The 23,600-nt window shown below is 39.1% G+C and overlaps 1 protein-coding gene across 7 annotated transcripts in view; it reads left to right on the top strand.

Annotated features, from left to right (window-relative positions):
- WDFY3 (WD repeat and FYVE domain containing 3) overlaps positions 1–23,600 on the top strand; it is a 135,340-nt gene that overhangs the window by 51,107 nt on the left and 60,633 nt on the right. For 6 of the 7 annotated variants that reach the window (XM_072336741.1, XM_072336743.1, XM_072336739.1 and 3 more), the window contains exons 9-17: positions 2,333–2,499; positions 4,930–5,397; positions 6,733–6,831; positions 10,996–11,189; positions 13,033–13,490; positions 15,049–15,132; positions 17,868–18,045; positions 18,438–18,652; positions 21,286–21,398. In XM_072336741.1, coding sequence (XP_072192842.1) covers positions 2,333–2,499; positions 4,930–5,397; positions 6,733–6,831; positions 10,996–11,189; positions 13,033–13,490; positions 15,049–15,132; positions 17,868–18,045; positions 18,438–18,652; positions 21,286–21,398 — 1,976 coding nt within the window. The remainder of the gene's footprint in view (positions 1–2,332; positions 2,500–4,929; positions 5,398–6,732; positions 6,832–10,995; positions 11,190–13,032; positions 13,491–15,048; positions 15,133–17,867; positions 18,046–18,437; positions 18,653–21,285; positions 21,399–23,600) is intronic. The other variant, XM_072336744.1, reaches the window with a different exon arrangement.

The following is a 23,600-nucleotide window of genomic DNA, read 5'->3' as shown; positions in this document are numbered from 1 at the left end:
AGAAACAGTGCTGTAATAGCCATTAATGAGAAGTGTTAACGTTAAGAGCTAACTCTGTTTTTTGTTTTGGATTCTAGGTTGTTAGGTTTTTGTACCCAAATATTAGGACTTAATTTTCTATTATGTGCTGCGTTTTTATGTTTGTTTGTTGGTACGTGAAGAATACCAGGCTTTATTGTGGCATATGAAATCCTCAGTGACAGTTAGAATCATGCATAAATTACCATCTGTGCCAAAATCACTACAATACATGTTATGTTATTGTTCTTTTGGTATAAATTGTGGTTCTGAGTATGAATTAAATTATTTGAATGGATGCTTTGTTGTATATCAAAAACTAGTTGTTTTCTCAAGACTGTCAGCCGGAGGTTAAGCAAAATTTTAGGAATGTGCTGTCATTTGCAATTTCATTTCCAAGCACAGAAGCAATCCTCTGTACATCACATGTTTTAAACTGATTTTCTTCTGAGCTTGCTCATTTTTTTCAGCCAAAGAGTGGAGATTCCCTGGCAGGTGTAGGAGAAGGCGTAGAGGAATGTGTCTGTGTGTCTGAAAAAGGAGAGCACAGTCACACAGCACACCAGTTTGTCATTTGACATTGACATGAGTTAAAGCACAGAAATGTGTTATCCTTACTTCTTATGTGAGCTGTCTCCAGAAAAATTGCTAAAAGCTTTGCAAAAAATGCTTGGAAGAAGGTCTTCCAGTATGCTAGGAGGATGACTATCATGTAGCAGTATGAAATGTGGGCACAGTCACAAAGAAGGGGAAGGCTTTGGAGCTGACATATGAAGATGGTGACTTAAGAAGACATTGCTGGAGACCTGTGATGAACAAGGGAGAGAATGTATACTTTCACCTCAATGATATGAAAGGGCAGGGTGTGTGGAGGGTTCATATGATAGTAATGTATGGGCTGAGTCCTTCTGTAATGGTGGTGTGAATGAGGTGCAACCATGGGTCTCACTGTGAAGAAGATGCAGGATGCAGAATGAGTTCATTAGTATGAAGAAAAATACTGCTTACACTGCATAAGCAAATAAGGGATTGTGGTCCCTGGCTTTCTTCCCAGGTCTGTAGACACTTAGTATGCAATGAAACTTTTGGTGACTTTCAAGTGCCTTCCTAGGCAGGAGACAATTGGATAACAATTGAGTATTTTGTTCAGTTGGTTTCCTCCTAAGCTGTGCAGACAGATGTGCTGCTGGTTCCAGCTACCTCTTTGCTGCCTTTCTCTGCCCTGTCACCACAGCCCCAGGATGTGACCTATGGTCCCTGGCTGAGCACTTTGCATGGGACTAAGAGAAAGCTGTTTGCTCATGCTGTCTTCCTTAGCCTTGTCCTCCTGAAACAGTAATACACAAATAAAAAGATATGAATGTGTAAGTAGTTGATTGGAACTGAGGAGAATAATCTGGGTTTAGATGTGACCAATTTCTACCCTCTAGGATTTCTATATAAGAGTCTGCAGTTCTAAAAACGATACTTGGCTGTGCACTTCTAGGTTTTCTGTTTCTAGTAAGACTATTTCATTAACAGAAATTATCAGCTATGAATGTGCCACAGTGGATTAAATGCAGGTTTATTTACTGACAGACTATCTAGGTATTCACCTATCAGCTTCCTATTCATAAGAGCATTTGTCACAGAATGGTTTTGGTTAGAAGGTTAGAAGGGACCTTAAACCCTCTCCAGTTCCAGTGTCCTTGCTGTAGGCTGGTTGCCATCCACAAGCTCCCTTCAAGTACTGGAAGTCCACAATGAGGTGTCTCTCCAGAGCCTTTTCTTCTCCAGGCTGAACAAGTCCAGCTCCCTCAATCTGTCTCTGTAGGAGAGGTGTCCATCCCTCTGATCAGTTTTGTGACCCTCCTCTGGACCCTCTGTAACAGCTCTGCATCCTTCCCGTGCTGGGGTCTCTAGGCTGGAATATGATTCTCCAGACGGAGCCTCACTAGACCAGAGCAGGGAGAGAAAATCACCTCCCGTGCCCTGCTGCCACTCCTCTTTTGATGCAGGATACAACTGGCCTTCTGGGTAATTTGAAATTAATTTTTAATATCTGTGAAGCTTTCTAGTAGGCTGTTGAGTTCATGGTGAGATTTATAAAGTGAATTTCTATAGGAAATAAATGTATTCTTTCATAAATCCATTAATATTTGACAGACTGAATGGTTAGAAATGTGAATGGGGAATGTGTGAAATAGTGTACAGAGTACTTGAGGTGTAGTCTCTAAGTTAACAGAGAAAAATGAAAGAAATCATTGATGACAGTGATCTGAGTTGAAATAGACTTGTGCTAACATAGTCTTCTGTTGGATTTTACATCCTTTAGATTAGAACAGGCAAAGGAGGCTGAATCAAAGGATGCTTTGAAGGACTTGGTTAATTTGATTACTTCCTTAACAACATATGGTGTAAATGAATTGAAACCAGCTGGTGTTACCACCGGGGTACCTTTCCTATTACCTGGATTTGCAGTGCCGCAGCCTGCAGGCAAAGGTGAGTGGATTTTTTCCTCCTTCACTGCATGTTCTAAAATATTGTTGGTGATTCATCACCGGTGAGCATTCAGAGTGGTGAAACCTGTGGTGTGCTTGCAGCCACAGTGAATTATGATATGGATCTAAGGTTGAAAAAGTTTGCAGGGGAAAGATTTTGATAAAAACAGAACTTTGATTCTATACACTTAAAATGCAGTTTTGTTTGGTATGTGAGGAAAGGACTGTGGATCTTAGCAGGTCACTGTGGAACTATCTTGTTTCTTGGGCTTCTCTCTGGTTTTCGTAGCACTGGAGATATTTGCAAAAGTTTTGTGACAGGGTTACCTTTGTAGATTGGTATGCTAATGGATTTACTTTGACCATCTCTCTTGTATGTCTAAGCACTTTGGACAACCATTTTTCTGGTGTTGAGAAAGTTCATTATTTATGGAATCTGTTTTCCCTTTGCACTAAACAGGGAAAGATGATATAAGCAGAGTTTAGTTTGTTCATGTTCTGGTAATAACACTGATCTTTGCCTAAGCTAAGCAACGTTGGTGAGAGAGTAACATAAGAACCACTGTCGCTTACACCTCATATTTCATTTTATCGTGTTTGCCGTGACATCTCTCTGTTCCTTTTATTTCTCAGTTCTGATGATGAGTTATCTGTGGAGAATGTATTAACACATTTCCTTAATTGCTTTTATTTAAATCTTTTTAGGTTTTGAACTCTGTAGAGCTGGTGAAGATTTGGTTTCTTCAGGGGTCCTTGTAACAATCAAAGATAATGCATTAATCTGCTTGATTGCCTGAAACAACTGTTTATACTTAATTAGACCGTAACCAGTTGTGTCTGTCACTGCCTATGTTCCTTTCATGTTTATTGAACTCCATTCACTTTCCAGCATTTTTCATTTCAAAGAAAGCATGCAAAACACCTTCTTTTAGAAATGAATGAATATAACTTGCAATTTACTGTGAATATTCTTCCAGTCAGTAAAACTGTTGCATGTTACTTTTCAAGGAAGTTTCTGCTTCCTCTCTGGAGGAATCCAGCAGGGAAAGTAGTGAGGCTAGACACTGAGATAATTTAATTTTCTTTTAAATCGGACAGCTGAGTTTGTAAAAGATGGAGACAGTAGTATTTCACAGAGCATACACAACAAGTCAAGATGCTTCTTTTACAAAAGGTTTGGAAATCATGTTAATGGTTTACTTTTAGCTTGTTTGAAGGTAAGGTTTTATTGTTAGAGCACCCTGATATTCTTTTATACATATATATATATATATAATTTTTTTTTTCCAAAGGAGATTTATCATGAGGTGATTCTTTCACAGTGGGAATGGACCACTATGAGTTGTACTAGCCTTGTAAAAGTTACAACATTCAGCTTGAGGTGACTTTCTAGTAGGGTAATATCTGCACTGCCCACTGAAAATTGTGGGGGCCACAGGAACACGCATAAGCAAGGCAGTGTTTGGCTAAATGAATGAGATCTGATTGAAATGTATGGCACTTAAAAGAAGTTTGACCTAGCTTTTAGAGGTGGGAAGTGTTTGTGTAAAGCATGCTGTAGCAGTAATATTAGCACAAGTTCTTCCTTTTTTTTTTTTTTTTTTTTTTTTTTTTTAAATCTCCTAATTATTGATAGTACTGGACCTTGCCAAAGCTTTCTTATTCCCAGGCTGATTCCCAAAATCCACCCCAGTGCCATCATCAGATTTGTATGGTATGATTATTCATGTAAAATTCTAAAGCAGAACTGAGCAAGAGCATGCTCTCTGTTGAAGGCAGACCTTCTGCAGCCCTTTGGAGTTTCTCTGCACTTAGCTCTCTTTTATCGCACAGAACTTCCAAAGACTGAATGGAACATGATAACTCAGAAGCCATGCATGCTGTTTAACTTTGAACTCAACTGATAAAGCTTTGTCATTGCTTATTGCTCTATTAAGTGAAAGTGGTCAGATGCATGTTCTTCTGAACTTAGCCTGCCTAAAACTTGTGAAGGAAGTAGTGGTCTTCTGTACTACGGAATGCAGAACATTTTACTATTTTTGCCGTGTGTTTTCTTACACACCAGATAGGTGACATGCAGGCTTTATTTTTTCTCCAGAACTGTATCCCCTTGCAAATTTTAAGTATGGTCACCTTACTTCCCTATTTGAAAGAAGCTATCATTCATTTAGCTGCATGTGTGAACACTTGTTTTCAAAGGCAAAGGCGTCACCTGAAAGAATAGTAAGTCATAGGATTTGCAACATAATTGGTTATGCAAAGGCTTTTTTGAAGAGCCCATTTTAATTAAAAAAAAAAAAAAAAAGTAACATTACTGTTATTTTAATCACTCTTACTAGAATGCATGGAATGTTATTAGTAAGTGTGCTCATTGAGACAATCAAGAACTTTCACTTTTTTTCTTCCCATCCCACTTTGTTTCCTAATTTAGGTCACAGCGTGAGGAATATTCAAGCATTTTCCGTCCTTCAGAACGCATTTTTGAAAGCAAAAACTAGCTATCTAGCACAAATTATCCTTGATGCCATCACGAATATTTATATGGCGGACAATGCCAATTACTTCATTTTGGAATCACAGCACACATTGTCTCAGTTTGCAGAGAAAATTTCTAAACTTCCAGAAGTGCAGACCAAATACTTTGAGATGCTGGAATTTGTTGTCTTCAGCTTGAATTACATACCCTGTAAAGAACTGATCAGTGTGAGCATCCTTTTAAAATCCAGCACTTCTTATCACTGTAGCATCATTGCCATGAAGACGCTCCTGAAATTCACCCGTCACGACTACATCTTTAAGGATGTCTTCAGGGAGGTGGGGCTTTTGGAGGTGATGGTAAATCTTCTTCATAAATATGCAGCCCTTCTGAAAGATCCCACTCAGGCTTTGAATGATCAAGGTAGCGTGTGGTCTTCCATTTTACTAATGCATGTTTTTTTGGCTGGGAATGTTGGAGGATAATGGATATGAGGAAAATGAAGACAGCTGGAATGTGTATCTTAAGGGCAGGTACTCCTGTGCCATCCTGTAAACACACTGGGGTTCCCTCTTCCTTTCTGTCCTTTACAAGGCAATTTCAGAAAATCAAAGTAAGAGTCCATAATTTACTTGTTTTCAAAGACTTTCAATATATTTTTGATGTTAAAGTTCTTGTACATCAAAAGAAAGAGTGAAGAAGCAGTAGTACATAGCTTGCCTATTTCTCGCCCGCTTCACCCTAGTTGTCTTGCCTGGCCCCCTGGGAGTGCTGTAAAGCTTCTCATGGGGTTATATATTTAAGTTTACTGACTTTTTTGCTTTTGTTTTTTAAAGACATTAGGTCTATATTCTAGTAAGAACATTACAAATACATATATGTATATATCTAAGTGCTTTTGTGTTCAAAATTGAAAATCTCAGAGTTAAGCCACTAGTTACTTGGCAAGTACAAACTGTATTTGCATGCTTTTTAATGTATTTTTTACTCAAACAGCAGTAGAATTAGCATGTGTCAGTGACACTTCTATATATTATTGTTGGCTGATTTACCTGGATTTGTAGTATGAAGCTTTGCTGATGAGTCAGTTGATTATATGTAAAAACCTACATTGCCAGTAACTGTTGCTGGAAATTATGTAATTTCTCAAGTGCTTCTCACTAAATGGATGAATATGACATCTGGTTAGAGTGCTGCCTGCTTGGATGTTGTCCTCATGTTCCACCTTGCAGCTCATTAATCATTCTCTGGGTTGTTATGCTGTGCTTAAAGTGCCATATGCAGTGTAGGTTCATCTGTTACACCTGTCAAATCATCAACACATTTAAATTACTTAGGTGTAGATGTAGTTTTGTGCTTTTGTGGGAAATTTCTCTTAGCAAGTACTTAGAGAACAAAGCAGATCCTGTTGGTCTTCATCAATGATGTGGGGTTGTGACTTGAAGAAACAATATTTGGAGATATGAAACAACACATACAGCTGCACTGTCAGCCACTGTGCTCACAGAACTCTAAAGCTTCTGTTTCCTGGTTTTATAAATGGTGTTTTCACGCATTTCATAATTAAGTTTTCCTGTGGATGTTCATGCAGACTAAATCGTACTTGCTTTGATATTTGATTAGTTTGTTTTCTCTGGGGAAATAAAGGAATTGAAAGCATCGGTGGAAAAAATCAAGAAGCATCTTAGCAGAGTGATTTTTTAAGATTATTATTATTTTTTTTTTAAACTATGTCTCTTCTTCTGCAATTATTTTTAGGGGATTCAAGAAACAGTTCATTTGAGGACCAAAAGCAGTTGGCTTTGTTGGTTATGGAGACCCTGACGGTTCTACTACAAGGCTCAAACACAAACGCAGGTAAGTAGAAAGCCCATTGGCAAAGCACTTATAAAAATGCAATTGAGAAGTTTGCCTAAAGACAAAGTAGTCCTGATTTTCTATCTTCAGACAATTAATCACAGTGAAATGTCCTTTTTCTTTCTTGCCAAGTTTTCTGCCATAAGAGAGAATCAGCATAACTTGGAGTACATAAAACAAAGGAATTCAAGATAGCTTTTCTTTCTCTTCTTATTTTTATTTTTTTTAACTTGATATTCTTGACCATTTTTTTCTTAAAAAGAACCACACACATCCATTTCTCCTTAAACATTACTGCAGTCATCTGTAATAGGGCTTGTAGCGCTGGTTTTCTTATGACAAATTTAAGTGCATAATTAGACATGTAATTTTCTGTTGACAATTTTATGTCTACTGAAATTTGATTTAGAAATGTGTGCCATCTGTAGTGTTAGGTAGGTTTCCTTTCTTTGAAGGTACATTCCTACTCAGTACCTCAGTACCTGCAAGTAGGTCTCAGTTATGAGCCTCTTTTTCTGAATGAGGCAGATTACGCTGTGCATTATTTCATTACCTGATGCAGAGCAACATCAAAAAAGAAAATATTTGTTTCACGTTAGTACAGATTGTCTCTGAGAACTTAAAATAAAGCAATGGAAAAAGCAATAGTTGTTCTTCAAACCTTTTGCTTTGCTTTATGGGTGAAAGAAGATGAGGGGAGGAAATGGGCACCACCTTGGAGAAACAGCTTCTGGCCACAGAGTCCTTTTTCTCCTATTTCCACTTTATTTTTCTCTATTCTGTCTGCTGCTTACTCCCTTCAGGTTTTGTTCCTGTTTTCAGTTCAATATGAGAGGTTAGAATCCATGATAGATGTCTAAGAATGGAATCCTACAACTGTCCAGTTCAGCTGACTGCTCATTGTTTAAACATAGCTCTTGGCTGAATGGCAGAAAGCTTCTAATGTTCTAATTTCTGTTGTTGATTAAGCAAAATGTTTTCTCCAAATGCAGATTCAGTGTTCAGTAACTTTTGGACAAATTGGAGTACTATGCTGAGCAAACTACTGTTAAAATAATAATAATAATAATAATTTTGCTGTTTTTAAACTCTTTTCCTGGAGTGGTCTTCATTATATAGATGAGCTCATTCATTCTTCTGTGTAGTCTTTCTGGATATAAGCAAATTGGAAAGCAGTACAGTAGGCCCTAAAAGAGAACTGATGTGTGTGTATCTGTTTCAGGGGTGAAGTGATATTTATAGAAGTGACTTGCTTCTAAACAAAATATAAATGAAAAAAGGAAGTGGGAATCAACAGGGAGTGAGTCTGACTGTGGAGTACATCTTCAAGTTTATTCACATTTTATGAGATTGTACTACCTCAAGCTTTCTAAAACAGTTCTGTCCTTCTGCCTTTGGCAATTAATTTGCTTTCAGTCTGCCCCTCTGCTTTATTTCTTAGATTCAACAAGATGGGCATGGAAAGCTGAGTGGCTTGCTGAAAAAATTTCCATTGATTTTTGATAGCTGTCTCTTTATTAACTGGAGGGAATATTGGACCAGAAAGGTGCTCTTAAGTGCATCAGAGCTGGTGTAAAATGATAGCTTTCTGCCTGTAACCCACAGATGGGAGTAATTTTAAGGGACTGACAAGAGCTGTTGGATAGATGAGCCTATTGCCAGTAGGTATGAGGTCGCTAAAGGATTCTGCAGCTCTGGTTAGGAGTTTAGAGCTTTCCTCCAGGTTAAGAAGGGATGTACTGGGGAGATGTGTCCTCTTTTAAGAAAAAAAATAAGGGAAAATTGACTCTTATCTCTTCTCCTTTCCTACAGAAGTCTGGAGAAGGTACTTGTTCTTATTTGGAGCCCATGGTCTTTTCTGGCAATAAAACAAAAAAACAAGTTCGCGTGCTTATAGCATGCAAAACAAATCACAGCTTTACTTGGAAAACAGATTTCTTTGCATCGCTTGCAAGCTATGCTGAAGACTGAATCAGAACATAGAGGCTGTTATTTGTGACTTACAGGAAAAAAGAAGTTCCATTTTTTTCCTTTCCTATCTTTTATGTTTTCCTGTTTTGTGGGAGTGTACATGTTCATTGAAAAGCTCTTTCCTTGAGCTTTTGACTAATGCAATTCTGGTAAATAATGTTTTTTTTTGCCTTATGTGTAAAAATGCTTTAACACATTAATTCTGTGTTGTCATTCAAATCCTTCAAAGGAGGATCTGTAAATCTTGCTTGAGTAGAGCAAGAATGCCTGTTATCAGTGAAAGCAAGTGGAAGACAACTCCTCTTTCTGCTGGAGGCCAAGAACTGGGCACCAACATGCCTCATTTCACTAGCAGCAAGGAATTATAGCACTGCTGATTCTGAAGGACTCTACCAAAAGTTGTAGTTGGGAGTAACAACTGAGATTCAGGGTAGGGAAGTAACTGCATCTTAGTGAACTCTAGAGGAAAGAAAGATACTACCTAGGTATTTTCTGAATGAGTCAAAGTTGAACAAACATAGTGATACTTCTTTAGAATGAGGTATGAGGTTATATAGTCTGCCTACGTGTGCTGAACATATATGTACATCATTCAGAGTAGATGTTTTGCATAGCTACTGAAAAATCTGCCAGGTTTCTGTATAGCTTTCTTCTCTCTATGGTCTTAATGTCTTACTTCTGTAGTTCCTCATATACAGTGTGTTCTCTGTTGCAAGTTAAGCTGAAGTCTTTTTGCCATCTGTCCCATTGCCAAGCACTCTTGGAAGTCAACAGCAGCTAGATATTGTGTTTAAAACAACTGTATGTGTGCTGGATGACTTCTATCTTTGTCTTGTGTCTCAGGTGCTATGTGCATCCTTGTTCATATTCCTTCCCCATATTAATTTGTGTTTGTTTTTTTTCCCATATGCTATTTCTAATCCTCTAAAACCTCCACTGTTGCCTAAGCCAGTTTTTTTTTTTTTTTTTTTTTTTTTTTTTTTTTTTTTTTTTTTAAGAGCTGACTCTTTATTTGTCCACAACACTGGATTTTTACATCTGCCAACTCAACTTTATCCACATACTTGCTAAATATACTCATTCTTATATCAGTACAGGCATTATTCACAGCACTCAAGCTGAGTGGCGTGTCCTTTGTCAAATCAGAAGGGCACAGTCAAGAAGCAGATGTTACTGAAAATTGGAGCTTCAGTTAATTCTGTAGTTAGTCTTCCATGATTGCATTTAGGCTGTTGTGTCAGGCTGCTTGTGAGCATGCTGTGGATAACACTGCCAGAAACTTTACTGAAGTTGAGGTACATAACATGTGCTGTTGCCCTTGTACCAATTGAGCTAGTTATCCTGTCAAGGGAGAGTCAAAAAAAAACATTGTTGGAATCTTTTGAATAGTGATTGAAAGATGGACCAAGTAGGCTGAAATAAGAAGGTATCAGAGAGAAGTTGAAGGCTGTGTTTTGGTCGGTAGCTCCAAGCTCAGATGTGTGACAGCTGTACAGGAGGAGGGAAGAAACCAACTCCCAGAGAAGTTGTAGTCCCTGTTTGTGCACCAGGACAGGGATGTGAGCACAGTGGCCTTGTTTCCAGAGATTGGAGGTTTTAGGACAATTTTCAATAATTATTGCACGTGTTCTGTATATCCAATAAGCTTGAGAACAGTTATTTGTGCTGCAGAGATGAATCTTGGTGAAAGAAACCTTGTATACTACCTTGCAGTTCTTGTGGAGAGAGCAGATCAGTGCTCGTAGCTGGCTGCTCTTGTCCAGCAGCTCAGTTATGTTTTTGGCAACAAACCAAATTACTCCAGACTAATAAACGCAATTCTTAATGAAAATAGCTGGTAGTCCTCACTAAAGATGCAGCTTTTGTTACATCTTTAGTTTATTTCAGTTGACTCCTTAAGCTGTATCACAGAAAGAATAACATTTGTTGAAGTAGCAGAATTATTGAGGGGACTTTTAGAACTGAACCCTTACTTTCAACACCTTTGGTAGAAAATATTTGAAGAGAAGTTCTGTTTTGTTGTGAGAGGCAAATGCTAGTAAAAGTCATTAAGCATCCAGCTAAAACCCTGTCATTCAACCTTTAGAAGTGAATCGAAATGTCTTTTGTGTTTTCTTTGTTATTTTCTACTGATTTAGATGTATATTTTTTATTACTTGCTACCCTTAAAACCCTCCCCCCCAATCTGCATAGGTATTTTCAGGGAGTTTGGTGGCGCAAGATGTGTGCACAACATTGTGAAGTATCCACAGTGCCGACAGCACGCGCTGATGATCATCCAGCAGTTGGTGTTGTCGCCTAGCGGGGAAGATGACATGGGCACTTTACTGGGACTGATGCACTCTGCTCCGCCTACAGAACTGCAGCTGAAAACGGACATCTTAAGGGTAAATGAAAGACTGCTTATGACTCCCTCCTAAGACATTTATCTATAGTTTTTTAAAGAATATTCTGAGAAAGGGATTTCATGTATGTTGTCTATGGAGTTGAAATTTGTGTATTTGATGCTTTCCTTTTTTTCTTCTGTCCATCCACAACAGCTTTCAGAATCACAGAGGTGAAAACTAGTAAGTGAGTTTGTTTTTAGAACCATCAACCTTAGGAAATGAGATTATACAGCTATGATAATCTTCCCTGCAGTGTATTATTCAGTTAAATGTTTTGAGAATACACAGGGAAAAAAATCAAGCGTGTAACACACAAGTTTATTTTTAGCACTGGCTTGTGTTGTCTTGGGACATGCTTGCTTTAATATAATACAGTGTGTTAGTTCTAAAGGTTGAATGTGTCACTGTAAATGTAAATGTTAGTATCCACAGAATATAAGTCTATATGAGGGGTAAAAAGGAAACAAACAAACCCAAACAAACAAACAAAAAAAACCAACAACAAACCCTACAAAATAAAATTTGCTTTCTTAAGCAAAACTGGAAATATTGCAAAAGAAGCCTGGCAGTGGAAGAAGACGACTGTCAACTGTTATTTCTTACAAGCTTTTTGGCTGCTAATCTAAACCCACAATTTCTTTTCGGAATAGCTAATGTTATTCTGAAAATAGACATAATACTGTTATGTTAGGCTAGAAAAGCTAGGCAAGGATTATTGGGTAAACATGAGTATTACTCGAGAGAATTGGCAGACATTTAGGTTCATCCTTGTCAGAAGGAGCTGTAGTGTTCCTCTGGCAGATGAGCAGCCATATGCTATTCTAAAAGAGAAAGAGGAAAGCTAATAACAAAATGATTCATTTAATGTATTTTGTCTGTCAGCATCTTCTAATTTTTAAGTATATCTAATTTATGATACTCAGAGGCAGGGAAAAGTTAGAACAGTTCCCAATGGATTTAAGGCAGTAAGTCAAGGTTTCTGTCCTCTTTATCTGACCTGTTGTATTTGCTTCCATTTGTGCTGTTTTGGTGGTGGAATTGACAATGGAGACTGTTGCAGTGGTACATCCCATGAGTTCGATCCAGGTTTGGCAGGAGATGAGATATTGCCCTTGAAAGAGTAAAACAGTTTGTTTCACTGTCCATCCTCTGAGTGCATCAAAATGGTGTGATTCTGAAGAAAAGAGCGCTCAGTGATGGAAGATTTACTTTATTTTTGTGCTCTATTTTTTTTCTGGAACAGTGACAGTTTTCTGCTTCCTATGACATTAGATATGGAGATATTTTTTTTTTCCCTTCTATTTTGTTTATTCACAAGTGGGTCAAACTTCCTGTGACAGCTGCTTTTTTTAGGTAGTGTGGGAGTGTTTTCCTCCACCATCATCACTGAGTCGCCCATTTCACAGAAGTTTGGATGTTATTCTGTGATACTGACATCCACGTTGTTTCCACTGTGTTTCCTTTGACCAGTAGTGTTTTCTGCATAACTGTTTCTTACTTAGTTTTGTTTTTGGGCAACTCTTTCAGTCAGCTCAAATATTTATGGGTTTCTATATAGAGAAAGATTAAACCTAATAAGTATGTTGTTTTTTAAGAGATAGGCTACTGGTTAGGCTGCGGTTGGACTTGATGATCTTCAAGGTCTTTTCCAACCTGAGTAATTCTATGATTCTATGTGGACTTTTAAAATACAGAAGTCTTTGGAGACTTGATGCGTTACCCAGTTCTGACAAAAGACAATAGTTTTGCTTGAATATCAAACAGAAATGCTATCTTTTTTTCCAAGGAATTAGTACTGCTGTTCTATTTTCTTCTTCATTTGGATTATTTGTTTTGTCGGTAGGCCCTCCTGTCAGTGCTAAGAGAAAGCCATCGCACCAGAACTGTTTTTAGAAAAGTTGGTGGATTTGTGTATGTCACATCTTTGCTCGTTGCTATGGAAAGATCTTTGTGCTCACCGCCGAAGAATGGCTGGGAGAAAGTAAACCAGAATCAAGTGTTTGAACTGCTTCACACGGTGTTCTGCACACTGACTGCGGCAATGCGCTATGAGCCAGCCAACTCTCATTTCTTCAAAACAGAGATCCAGTATGAAAAACTGGCAGATGCTGTTCGATTGCTTGGCTGCTTCTCAGACTCAAGAAAAATAAGTCCATTGAATGTCTTTCCTTCAAATACACAATTATTTCAAAGACTGTTTGAGGATGACCTAATCGCTCTGGATTCTGTGTCACCTACGCTAAGACATTGCAGCAAACTTTTTATTTACCTCTACAAGGTAGCAACAGATTCTTTTGACAGGTATGAACTCCGTTCTTTTTCCCCTGGTGTTCCTCAAAGTGATTTCCTTCAAATGTATTCATGGCAAGCTTTTGTATATCCATTGAAATCAATTTCTTTGTTCCTTTACTCCAGTGAGAGAAGTAAGATGTCTCTTTCTCACCAAATATTGACTTAGCTTGCTGGTATTCTCAAGAGTATGAGACACTCTCTCTGATGTTGAATGTTCTTGTCACAGTACTAATTAAAACTGAGATATTGCTTGTGATTTTTTTGATGAGTTTAAACAGACTGTTGGTTGATAGACAGACCACCTGATAGCTTTATCATACAGAATGACCAGAACTTTATGCATTTATTAAGTTAAATGAGAAATTAGCTTTTCAACATTATACCTTCTTCTTTCCATTGAAACATGGGATTTTAAAATAAGTCAGTGGAGAATATGACAAACGTATTTTGTTTTAGACAGATAGAATTTGAAGAACATGCCTAACCTGTCAGTGATAATAATTAACGGGAAGACATTCTCAGAGCTAAACAGGTAGAATTTAAGTGACACCTGATATGAGGAATGAAAAGTAACGTGTGTCTTTTGAGATTGTTCATAATGACAGTAAAACATTTTGAGGTATGTATTTAAGATTTGCTTTATGAGAAGGTCATTCTCATGTAAGGTCCAAGAAAAAAAGATACAGACTCTCTGCTTTGCAGATGGGGTCTTGAAGCTTCTGTACCCTAGGTATTTAATGCATGTTATTCAAAGATGGGACATCTGATTTACAGTGAGAGTAAGGGTCTGATTTTTCCAAGTCTTGCCGGCGTGATCATATATGTTGAGATATTAATAGGGTTGGAGGTTGGTCAGGTTTTTGAAGTAGGTGACTGATGAGGGACCAGACTTCGTGGTTTGTGAAAGATTTTCCTTCAAAGCAGCTAATAATCTCTTCTGAGTTTTTAAAACATCAGACAAAAATCTTACAAACCAAGTACAGATATTAATTTCTTAATCTTTTAAAATGAGATTAACTTGTGTTGAGAAAGTGCGGTGCGTGGTGTAGAAAGTTACAACACTAACTAGCAGTAGAGCATGAGGAATCAGTGGGGTAAGTAAATTCCCTAATGCTGCAGCATAAGCTACCTCAAATTTCTTTTTTTGTTGTCATTTTCAGTGACAGCTTTTTCCTTTCTTGAGTTTTCTGATCATCAGTCCTTGTGAAGTTTATGTTGAGTTTGTCTTAACTACGTTGATCATATTTAACATGCTCAGGCTTAACTTTCCCTTCTCAATTTCTGCTAATATTGAAAGATGCTCTGTTTTGCCAGTGTGATCATATCGATAAACTCTACCAGGTAATGAATAAGCACTGCAGAGCTGTGCCATAAGACAGGGACATGTTGTGCTTGTTCATGCACCTACCTCATGAGTGCCGCTCAGCAGCGTTGTCATCTGTGTTGATTCTGAAGAATGAGTCCAAGTAAAGACTTCATTGGTGGTGGCTGTGTAAAACTAACAAGCTTTTGACCTCTGGTTTCTTCTCTAACCTTTCTATCCTACCCCTGTCTGTTTTGTCTGTAGTCGTGCAGAACAGATCCCTCCTTGCCTGACAAATGAGACCTCTCTCCCCTCTCCCTGGGGTACGCCAGCTTTGTCGAGGAAAAGGTACCGATCCTTTTAAGAGAAGTTCATCTTGCTTCTGGTTTCTCACTGTTGTTTCTTCATTCTCATTTTTCTCTCAAGTTGCTCTTATTTGTGAGGTGTCTGTTTTTGTTTGTATGCTTACTGGATGAAATAACTATCAGGGTGTATTTCATAATGAGCGGTACGCAGTTCTGCTAATATATGAGAGTAAAATTTATCCAGGGTCTCAAATTACTTTGAGTTATGTTAATGGTTGAAAATCAAAAGGTCTAGAGTAGAATGTGATCTAAGAAATGTAAAAACAATCAGGACCAGTTCAGAGAAATTCAGACTCTGCTAGCCTGTGATGTCATGTAGCAAGAATTGTTTTTCCCCAATTGTTTTACCCAATTAATTTTTCAGGAAGAGGTACTTTTAGTCAGAAGGTCAATAACTTGTTAGAGTGCTCATTCGTAATAGTTAGACTTGGTCGGAGTGGCTTATTACATTGCCTGCTTCTTCCTTTCCCTCCTTAGGGGAATAATGTGAATAATGTATAAGCATGAGTAAATTAATTTTTTGCAGAGTGTGCACTCACTTGCTGATGGATAACATTTGATCGATACTTTGGCAGGATTTTGTGAGACCTGTGGTCTTTTTCCTGCCTAAGGAAAGTGTTTTTGAACTGACTCTTTGTTGCTTTTATGTAAGTACTTCCGTATGGGAAACTGCGTAGGGAAGTTAGGGTGTTTTCAAGTGGAGTGCAGAGCACCGCTTACTGATGTTTGCTTTTAGGTTATAACTTTTTGCTATGTGGTTTTCAGAAAAGCCAACTGCCTGCTCTCCACCGTTTCCCCTGATCAGTTTGTTGCATGCAGTGTCAAAGGGCAGGCAGATTGAGGCGAGAGCCATCTGCTTTGTTTGTTCATCATTCTGAGTATTGACTGGGAGTTTAATTAGGCTTTTCCTGTACTACTGTGTTGCAGCTTTAAAGTTGACTTAATAAGGTGGACGTGATATTACTGATTAGATCACTTAGAAGTAAAATTTGTGCTTAAAATTGGATAGAAATTTTCTCTTAGAGTGCTTTGAAGAGAGGAATTTCATTAGACTGAACGGAGTTGCTAAATACAATCAGATTTCTAAATTGTGTCCTCTAAAACTTCTGTGGAGGTTATCAGGGTTATGTTGCAAAGAGATGGCAGTCCTCCTCTTCGGGTGTTGGGAGGAAGACTTTTCCAAGAAAAAAAATGCCTATATTTGAATTTCTGCCTTAAGAAAGAGAAAAGGTTAAGAAAAGGTTAAGAGACTTTCTCTGTACGACATATTTCAAGTTGTTCTGCTATCCTTAATTATATTTAATTTTCAGAGAAACAAACAAGACTGTTTCTATCTACCAAGCATTTCAAGCATTAAGTCTGCTGGAGGAGTGTGTTTGGAAATTTGGTGGTTAAAGAGTTGGTGAAAATCTTTGGGAAAATAGACTTGGACGGATTATTTTTGTCTTAGATTCATGGCACTATTCTGTATGTGGTCGATGTATTTAGCTACTGGAATTAAGCATCAGGAATTTCAACTTTTTGGAAAGGATGTTGTTTGTAAAAAGTGCTCCCGGGTTCTTTCAGATGCCGAATTTCCACTGAGCTGTCTCTCGTCTTTCTGATGGGCATGCTTTTGTTGAAACTCTCTTTATACAGCCTATTTTCTGTTCTGTACAGGAAGATTGTGCTGGATTTTATAGTGTCCTGTCTTTGACTAAAATAAGTAGTGCCTCCAGCTTTCACCACAAATGATCTTGCCTTTTGTTGCCGGTTTGTGTGTTCAAGTTGCAACTGCTGAAATATTTAGGACAGAACTGTACTTGCAGCCATTGTCACCTCCCTCATGTCCTGTTTCAGCAGGGAAAAGGTTTCCTGCTGAAAAGTGCCAAACTGCTGAGACAGAGAGAGTTTGTGAGCGTTATTTCTGTTGAAGGCAAATCTTCCTCACTGGGGGCAGGAGGGACAAAATGATTGTCTTGACTGATGGGGCAGAAGGGGAGACCCTTTTTTTTAGCTGTCACTTTTTGTAGAATGGCAAGCAGTACTTGATTCTCAATAAAACTCTTATCTAAGAGAATGTTTCCTTCTTTTCACGAGTAGGTGTATACCTTAAATACTTAGTACGTATGTACATATGTACACTAAAGAAGGTTCATGTAAAATGAGATTGCTTCAACAGTCACTGTAAGATTGAGAGCATATGGGCTGCTGGCAGGGGTGTGCACCAAGACAAACATTGTTCCTGCTGGGTGGTTAGAAATTGCCCACAGTTGTTTGATAGCAAATTGCATGAGTATTTGTTAAATAAATAGGGGAGAAGTGAGTTCGCTGGAAAGAATACAGCATTCAACAGGAATATTGGCTGCCTGTGCATGCTGTTGCTGTAACTAGGATGAGAACAGGGGCAACTTTTGTGTTCTTTAAGTTGTGCATCTAGGGAACAGATTCCTACAGTGTTAAAGTGCCCTCAAGAAATTTATACCCTTCTGGGTTGTCGGATATGCATCAATTGGTTTGAGAAGATAAAAGTGCTTGGTTTGACCTGAGGGGAGGGAAAGGAGTACTGCTAACATCCATGTACTGGTTAGACTTCACAGCAGCTGTTAAGAAAAACCAACAAAACAAAAACAAACTGTCACAAAAAAACCCAAACAAACAAGAAACCTCTCCAAAACTTAACAAAGATTGTAACAGCTGGGGGTTGTAATGGTGTGTTGTTTATTTTTTTCCCTGCAGGCATGCATATCATTCTGTTTCAACACCTCCTGTTTGCCCTCAGAAAAACATACCTGATGGGAAACTGCAAATGGGATCTACATCCATGCAAAGTTCTGACGCGGTTGTTATTCACCCTGGTGCTATGCTTGCGATGCTGGATCTTCTGGCCTCTGTTGGATCATCTACACACCCAGAGGTAGGCAGAACATCCCTGCTGTCTACTGCTTTGGGAGTGACTGGATAGAAGGATGGCTACAGGATGTAAGAAAGAGACGGTGTACTGTTACTTCCTGCCAGGAAACTCATATGCTTCACAGAACTATCAAGTTAAATAGTTATGTAGGAAAGGCCTGACTGAAATCATTTTGTGTTAGCTTGACTTCATTTGTTTCTTTCAAACTCCTATCTTATATTTTCAAAAAAGAATGTGGTGCAGGTGTTCATTGTCCCTTCCAAGAGGCACAAACAACTTAGTGCAGGACATTTTGGGTACTGATTGCCAAGTGTGGTTTCCCTTTGTTTATTATGCGTGAGGATTTTCTCAGTTTGTCTCTTCTGAAGTTGCATGTTGTTTTTCTTTCACTTCAGCATGCGCTGGACCTTCAGCTGGCAGTGGCCAACATCCTGCAGTCCCTTGTGCATACGGAGAGGAACCAGCAAGTCATGTGTGAAGCTGGACTCCACGCACGCCTTCTCCAGAGATGCAGCGCTGCTCTGGCTGATGAGGACCATTCGCTGCATCCCCCGCTTCAGAGGATGTTTGAAAGGCTGGCCTCCCAGGCACTACAGCCCATGGTGCTCAGGTCAGAATGACACCATTGAGTCTTGCAGAGCCAGGCCCTTCTGCTTGTGCTGAGGCTGGCTGACTGTAAATAGCCTGGATTGTTAGAGAGCATAAACAGCCTTGTGTGGCAGTGGATGGCACAGAATCCTGCTTTATTTCTCCTTAAATAGCCTGTCTTGCTTCTGCTAATCAGCATGTAGCACTGGAGATGTGGGGAATCAGGGGGAAGGAGTATGATGGAAGGAAATGTGTTTTTTTTCCACAGAGATTGCTCTGAAGTTGCATACTTCCTCTCTTCCTGTAAATACTGAGAGGCTATCCATAGTGCGGTCCCTGGCTAGGCTGTCAGCAAGAGGAAATGCAAAGATTGTGAAAATGATGGTGCTACAGAAGGGAGTCAATTGCTAGATGTTTCTGTGTAGCTTTAAATACCCCAAACTGGAAAAGTTTCAGGGTAGCTGTTTGATTTGTCCCTTCAGTGCATGTGAAGGAAACACTGGGATGTGTTGGAACAAATGTCTGGAGAAATCAAGCCTTTATAGCAAGAATGGGGCTGATTGCCCTCTTCAACTTTAGTAGCACTGCCTGGCCTTGTTCTAGTCCAGTTCTGCTGCAACACATTCTGAGAGCAGATAGAAAGGATAAATAAAGGAAGTGGCTTTATGTTGAGAATTTACTTAAATTGTTGTGATGCCTAACTTCAGAAGGTTGAGCTTCCTGTTTGTTAGTGCATGAATGTTTCCGTATATTTCTGCGCTGATGCTAGAAAAGGAGGTTGAAAAGTTTATTGTGTGCATATTTGGAACTGTTTGTTGATACCCACACAGCTATGTAATGCTTTTGAGTTTCTTGCTGGATCTCATGTAGCGTGAGGAAGTTGATGTTATAATCCTCTGTGGTTAGGTAAGTAGCTGAGATACAACCAGGACAGTTGCTCCCCTTTGGTAGCATCTGGAATTACTGGAAAACACTGCAGTGTGCACACTTGTCATCAGAAGGACTTGAGCATCCCCAAGCCATAGATGTTGATAACATAGCTGTAGTTACAGATACAGTAGATATCTACAAGCACATATAAGCACAGAAGTTGGTAACTCTGAAGCTGTCCTCGTACTGTAACTGAACAGATGGATGAACCAATGCAGAGATGGCTTTCTCATGTGAGCTTATGGTTTCTAGGTGAGCTCAGCTTTTTGAGTATGCAGCAGGGATACCGATTCTCTCCCTGAAGAATGTAGTAGCCTTATTGCCAAGAACTTGTCTGCTTTATTAAAGCCTTTTTGATTAGTTGAAATGACATCAACTTTGGAAAGCATGTCTTCAAAGTTTGAAGCTTCAAATCAATCATGTGGGTTTCTTGTAATTATTCTGTATTTTGTTTAGTTTCTTAGTTAAAAATATACTTAAGTTGCTTGGAGAAGAGAAGGCTCTGGAAGACCTCACTGTGATCTTCCAGTACTTGAAGGGAACATACAAACAGGAGGGAAGATGACTGTTTGCATGGGTGGATAGTGATAGGGCAAAGGAGAATGGTTTTAAACTGAGACGGTGGTGGCACACTGGAACAGGTTGCCCAAGGAGGCTGTGGATGCCACATCCCTGGAGGCATTCAAGGCCAGGCTGAATGTGGCTCTGGGCAGCCTGATCTGGTGGTTGGCAATCCTGTACGTAGCAGGGGGTTCATAGAATCATAGAATTACTCAGGTTGGAAAAGACCTCAAAGATCATCAAGTCCAACTGCAGCCTAACCATATTACCCTAACTTTAACAACGCTCTGCTAAATCATATCTCTGAGCACCACATCCAAAAGACTCTTAAACACATCCAGGGACGGTGACTCAACCACCTCCCTGGGGAGTCTATTCCAGTGTCTATCTATCCTTTCTGTAAAAGAAGTGTTTCCTAACATCAAACCTAAACTTACCTTGGTGCAACTTGATGCCAATTCCCCTCGTCCTGTCACTTGTCACCAGTGAGAAGAGACCTGCCCCACTCTCACTGTAAGCACCTTTCAGATACTGGAAGAGAGTAATAAGGTCTTCCCTCAGCCTCCTTTTCCCCAGACTAAACAGCCCCAGTTCCCTCAGCCTCACCTCATAGGGCTGATTTTCCAAGCCCTTCATAAGCCTCGTTGCCCTTCTCTGGACCTGCTCCATGTCCTTCTTGTGCTGAGGTGCCCAAAATTGAACACAGTACTCGAGGTGAGGCCTCACCAATGCCGAGTACAGGGGCAGGATGACTTCCTTGGTCCTGCTCACCACACCATTCTTGATGTAAGGCAGGATGCCATTGGCCTTCTTGGCCACCTGGGCACACTGCTGGCTCATATTCAGCCGACTGTCCATCAGCACACTAAGGTCCCTTTCCATCAGGCAGCTTTCCAGCCACACCTCCTCAAGCCTGTAGGGTTGCCTGTGCTTGTTGTGACCAAAATGCAGGACCCGACGCTTGGCCCTGCTGAAACTCATGCCATTAACCTTGACCCATCAATCCAGTTGAAACAGATTATCATTGTGGTCCTTTTCAACCCAAGCCATTCTATGATTATATGAAGTAATTAGCTGTTTTTAAAATGGTATTGTATTTTTTGCCATTCTGGGATAGAAACCTGTGAATATGTTCCTCAAATCCTTTTTTGTCCTCTTTCCTAGGGAATTTTTACGCTTGGGAAATCCTCTGAATTGTGGAGCTTGGGACAAAAAGCTGTTGAAGCAGTACCGTGTGCACAAACCCAGCTCACTTAGTTTTGAACCAGAAATGAGAAGTAAGTGCTGAGGTACCAGAAGTTTGTGTAAAAATCATTTACTGATATCCTTCAACTGCACATTTATGTAAATATTTGTACATAAACATGCAGAAAGGTATAACATTGCCCCAACATTGTGTGAATGTGGAATCATCAGGACAAAATAATTGGAAAAAAAGAGGGAACATGGTAGTTAATTACATCACTAAATGTGTATGAAATAAGCATTTTTAAAATTACAAATAGTAGCAACTGAATGCAAAACATCTTTATTGTGTGGGTGGTGGAGCACTGGCAGGGGTTGCTCAGAGTGGTTGTGGAGTCTCTTGAAGGTTTTGAAAATCCACATGGACATCAGCCTGTGTACGCTGCTATGAGTGTCCCTTGCTAGAGCAGGTGACCTTCAAAGGACTATTCCAACCTTAACCATTCTGCAATTCTTTGAGACTCGTTCACTTTCATGTTTTTAGTGGATGCTAAGGTTGTAGCTGATTAAAAGTAAAAGGAAAAATATTTTCAGATATGAGGGCTGCTCTGAAAGTAATGTCTCCTATTTTATGATGTTAGCCCATAATGTCAGATGCAGATGCTGGTGGAATGGCAGTAGAGGTTGAACCTTCCTGCCAATATTGTTACATTTTGTTGCCATGGCATAGATGGCAGCAGCAGAGGGGTAGTCTGATCAAATGGCATCTGGCATGGAAGGATGTATAAAGCAAAGGAGTGGAACTGAATTCCTCTGTATGGAAGAAATTATATCTATTGACATATCTATGCTAGTGGAACATTTGTGGATATTAAGACAGTGGAACTTGGACTGTGTGGGCATTGTTTTACTAGCAATAATGCCGCCATAGCAGCTGTGAAATGGTGGGCCAACTTACTGGTGCAAATTTAATGAGCGCAGACCAGCATGCAGGTTCTTGTTTGTCACTAGCAAAAGTATGTAGCTAGTGGTAATGATGATGTTGAAAAATAGTGTTCTGTGTCTGAGAATTTGCTCTATCAAGTAGTGTTATTGTGTTCCTTGTATCTGCAGTATTTTCCGTGGAAATAAATAAGAGGTGCTACTATCAGAGCAACCTACATACTTCAAGATTCATATCGTGCAGTTACATCTGTGTAGTCTCTCCCGTGGATTCAGGAAGGTGGCAGATGAAATTGCTGTACATAAGTCAGAGTACTTACTTGATATTATTAGATATGTGTTCTGTGAAAACATTCATTATTTCTTTGTGTTCTATCTGCCTGATAGAATACTTCACACAGCAATGTCTCATCAGCTGCAATTCTCACTCTAAAACACTTGCATGTATTTTCCAGCTATTTAATAAGTCAGCCTGGTGAACTGTGCTGAATGTCTGTAACGGGTTGTTTGAATTTAATATCAGCAGATTTCTCTAGCTGACCTGAACCTCTCTTCCACACATGCCCCTCCTATTATTCATCAGTTGTAGAGCCTGGGAATAACCATTCACTTATTATAGGGAAGTCTCAGTGGGTGGTAGTACAAATATGTTGTTGGTGAGTTTCCAAAGCATGTGATTTTTATTTCTGGATGTTGATTGGGTCATCAAACAGTGCGTTGTAAAGCATTGTTCACATCTTAATGCTTGAGTTATTTGAAAAGAACTTAAAAGTATCCTGGATGGTGTTAAGTTACAAGCATTAAGTACCTTCTCTCCAATGTCTACAAAACTCTCAGGTATCATTTTAATTTCAGAGACACAAGATTAAGTAATTGCATTTTATTCTAATTGTGTTATGTCATCAGGTTATGTGCACTGAAAAAGAGAGAAGGGAAAGAGTGAACTTTTCTCTTGGCTGGCACTGAATTCTTTTATTTATTTATATTTAATAGGGTGTTACTAAAGGATGGGGGGAAATAAACAGTGAAAATTGAAAATATGAATTTGAAAAATTACTAAATAAGAAAGAGAAGGCAAAACTATGTTCTGAGCTTCTCTGCTTATTTTGAGCATTGAAGCTTTTAGTTTAGAGCTACTGCATCTGAATAAGATGAAGCCGTTTCTTTCCTTTCTACTAATCTGTATAATGGGAATGTGCCTGAGTTATGTGAAAGGAGCACTTTCTGGTGTGAGATAATGAGATGGGTTGTTCACTCAGTTTCTGATAGCACTGCCAAACCCGTGTGCTGTCTTGCAAAGATGTTAATTGATTTGCCTCAGCTGAATACTTTGGTTGGATGTTAGGAAACAG

This window comes from Excalfactoria chinensis, chromosome 4 (assembly GCF_039878825.1).
Source record: "Excalfactoria chinensis isolate bCotChi1 chromosome 4, bCotChi1.hap2, whole genome shotgun sequence".
Lineage (NCBI taxonomy): Eukaryota > Metazoa > Chordata > Aves > Galliformes > Phasianidae > Excalfactoria > Excalfactoria chinensis.
The sequence above is the reverse complement of the archived record's forward strand: the minus strand, read 5'-3'. Positions and strand labels throughout refer to the sequence as shown.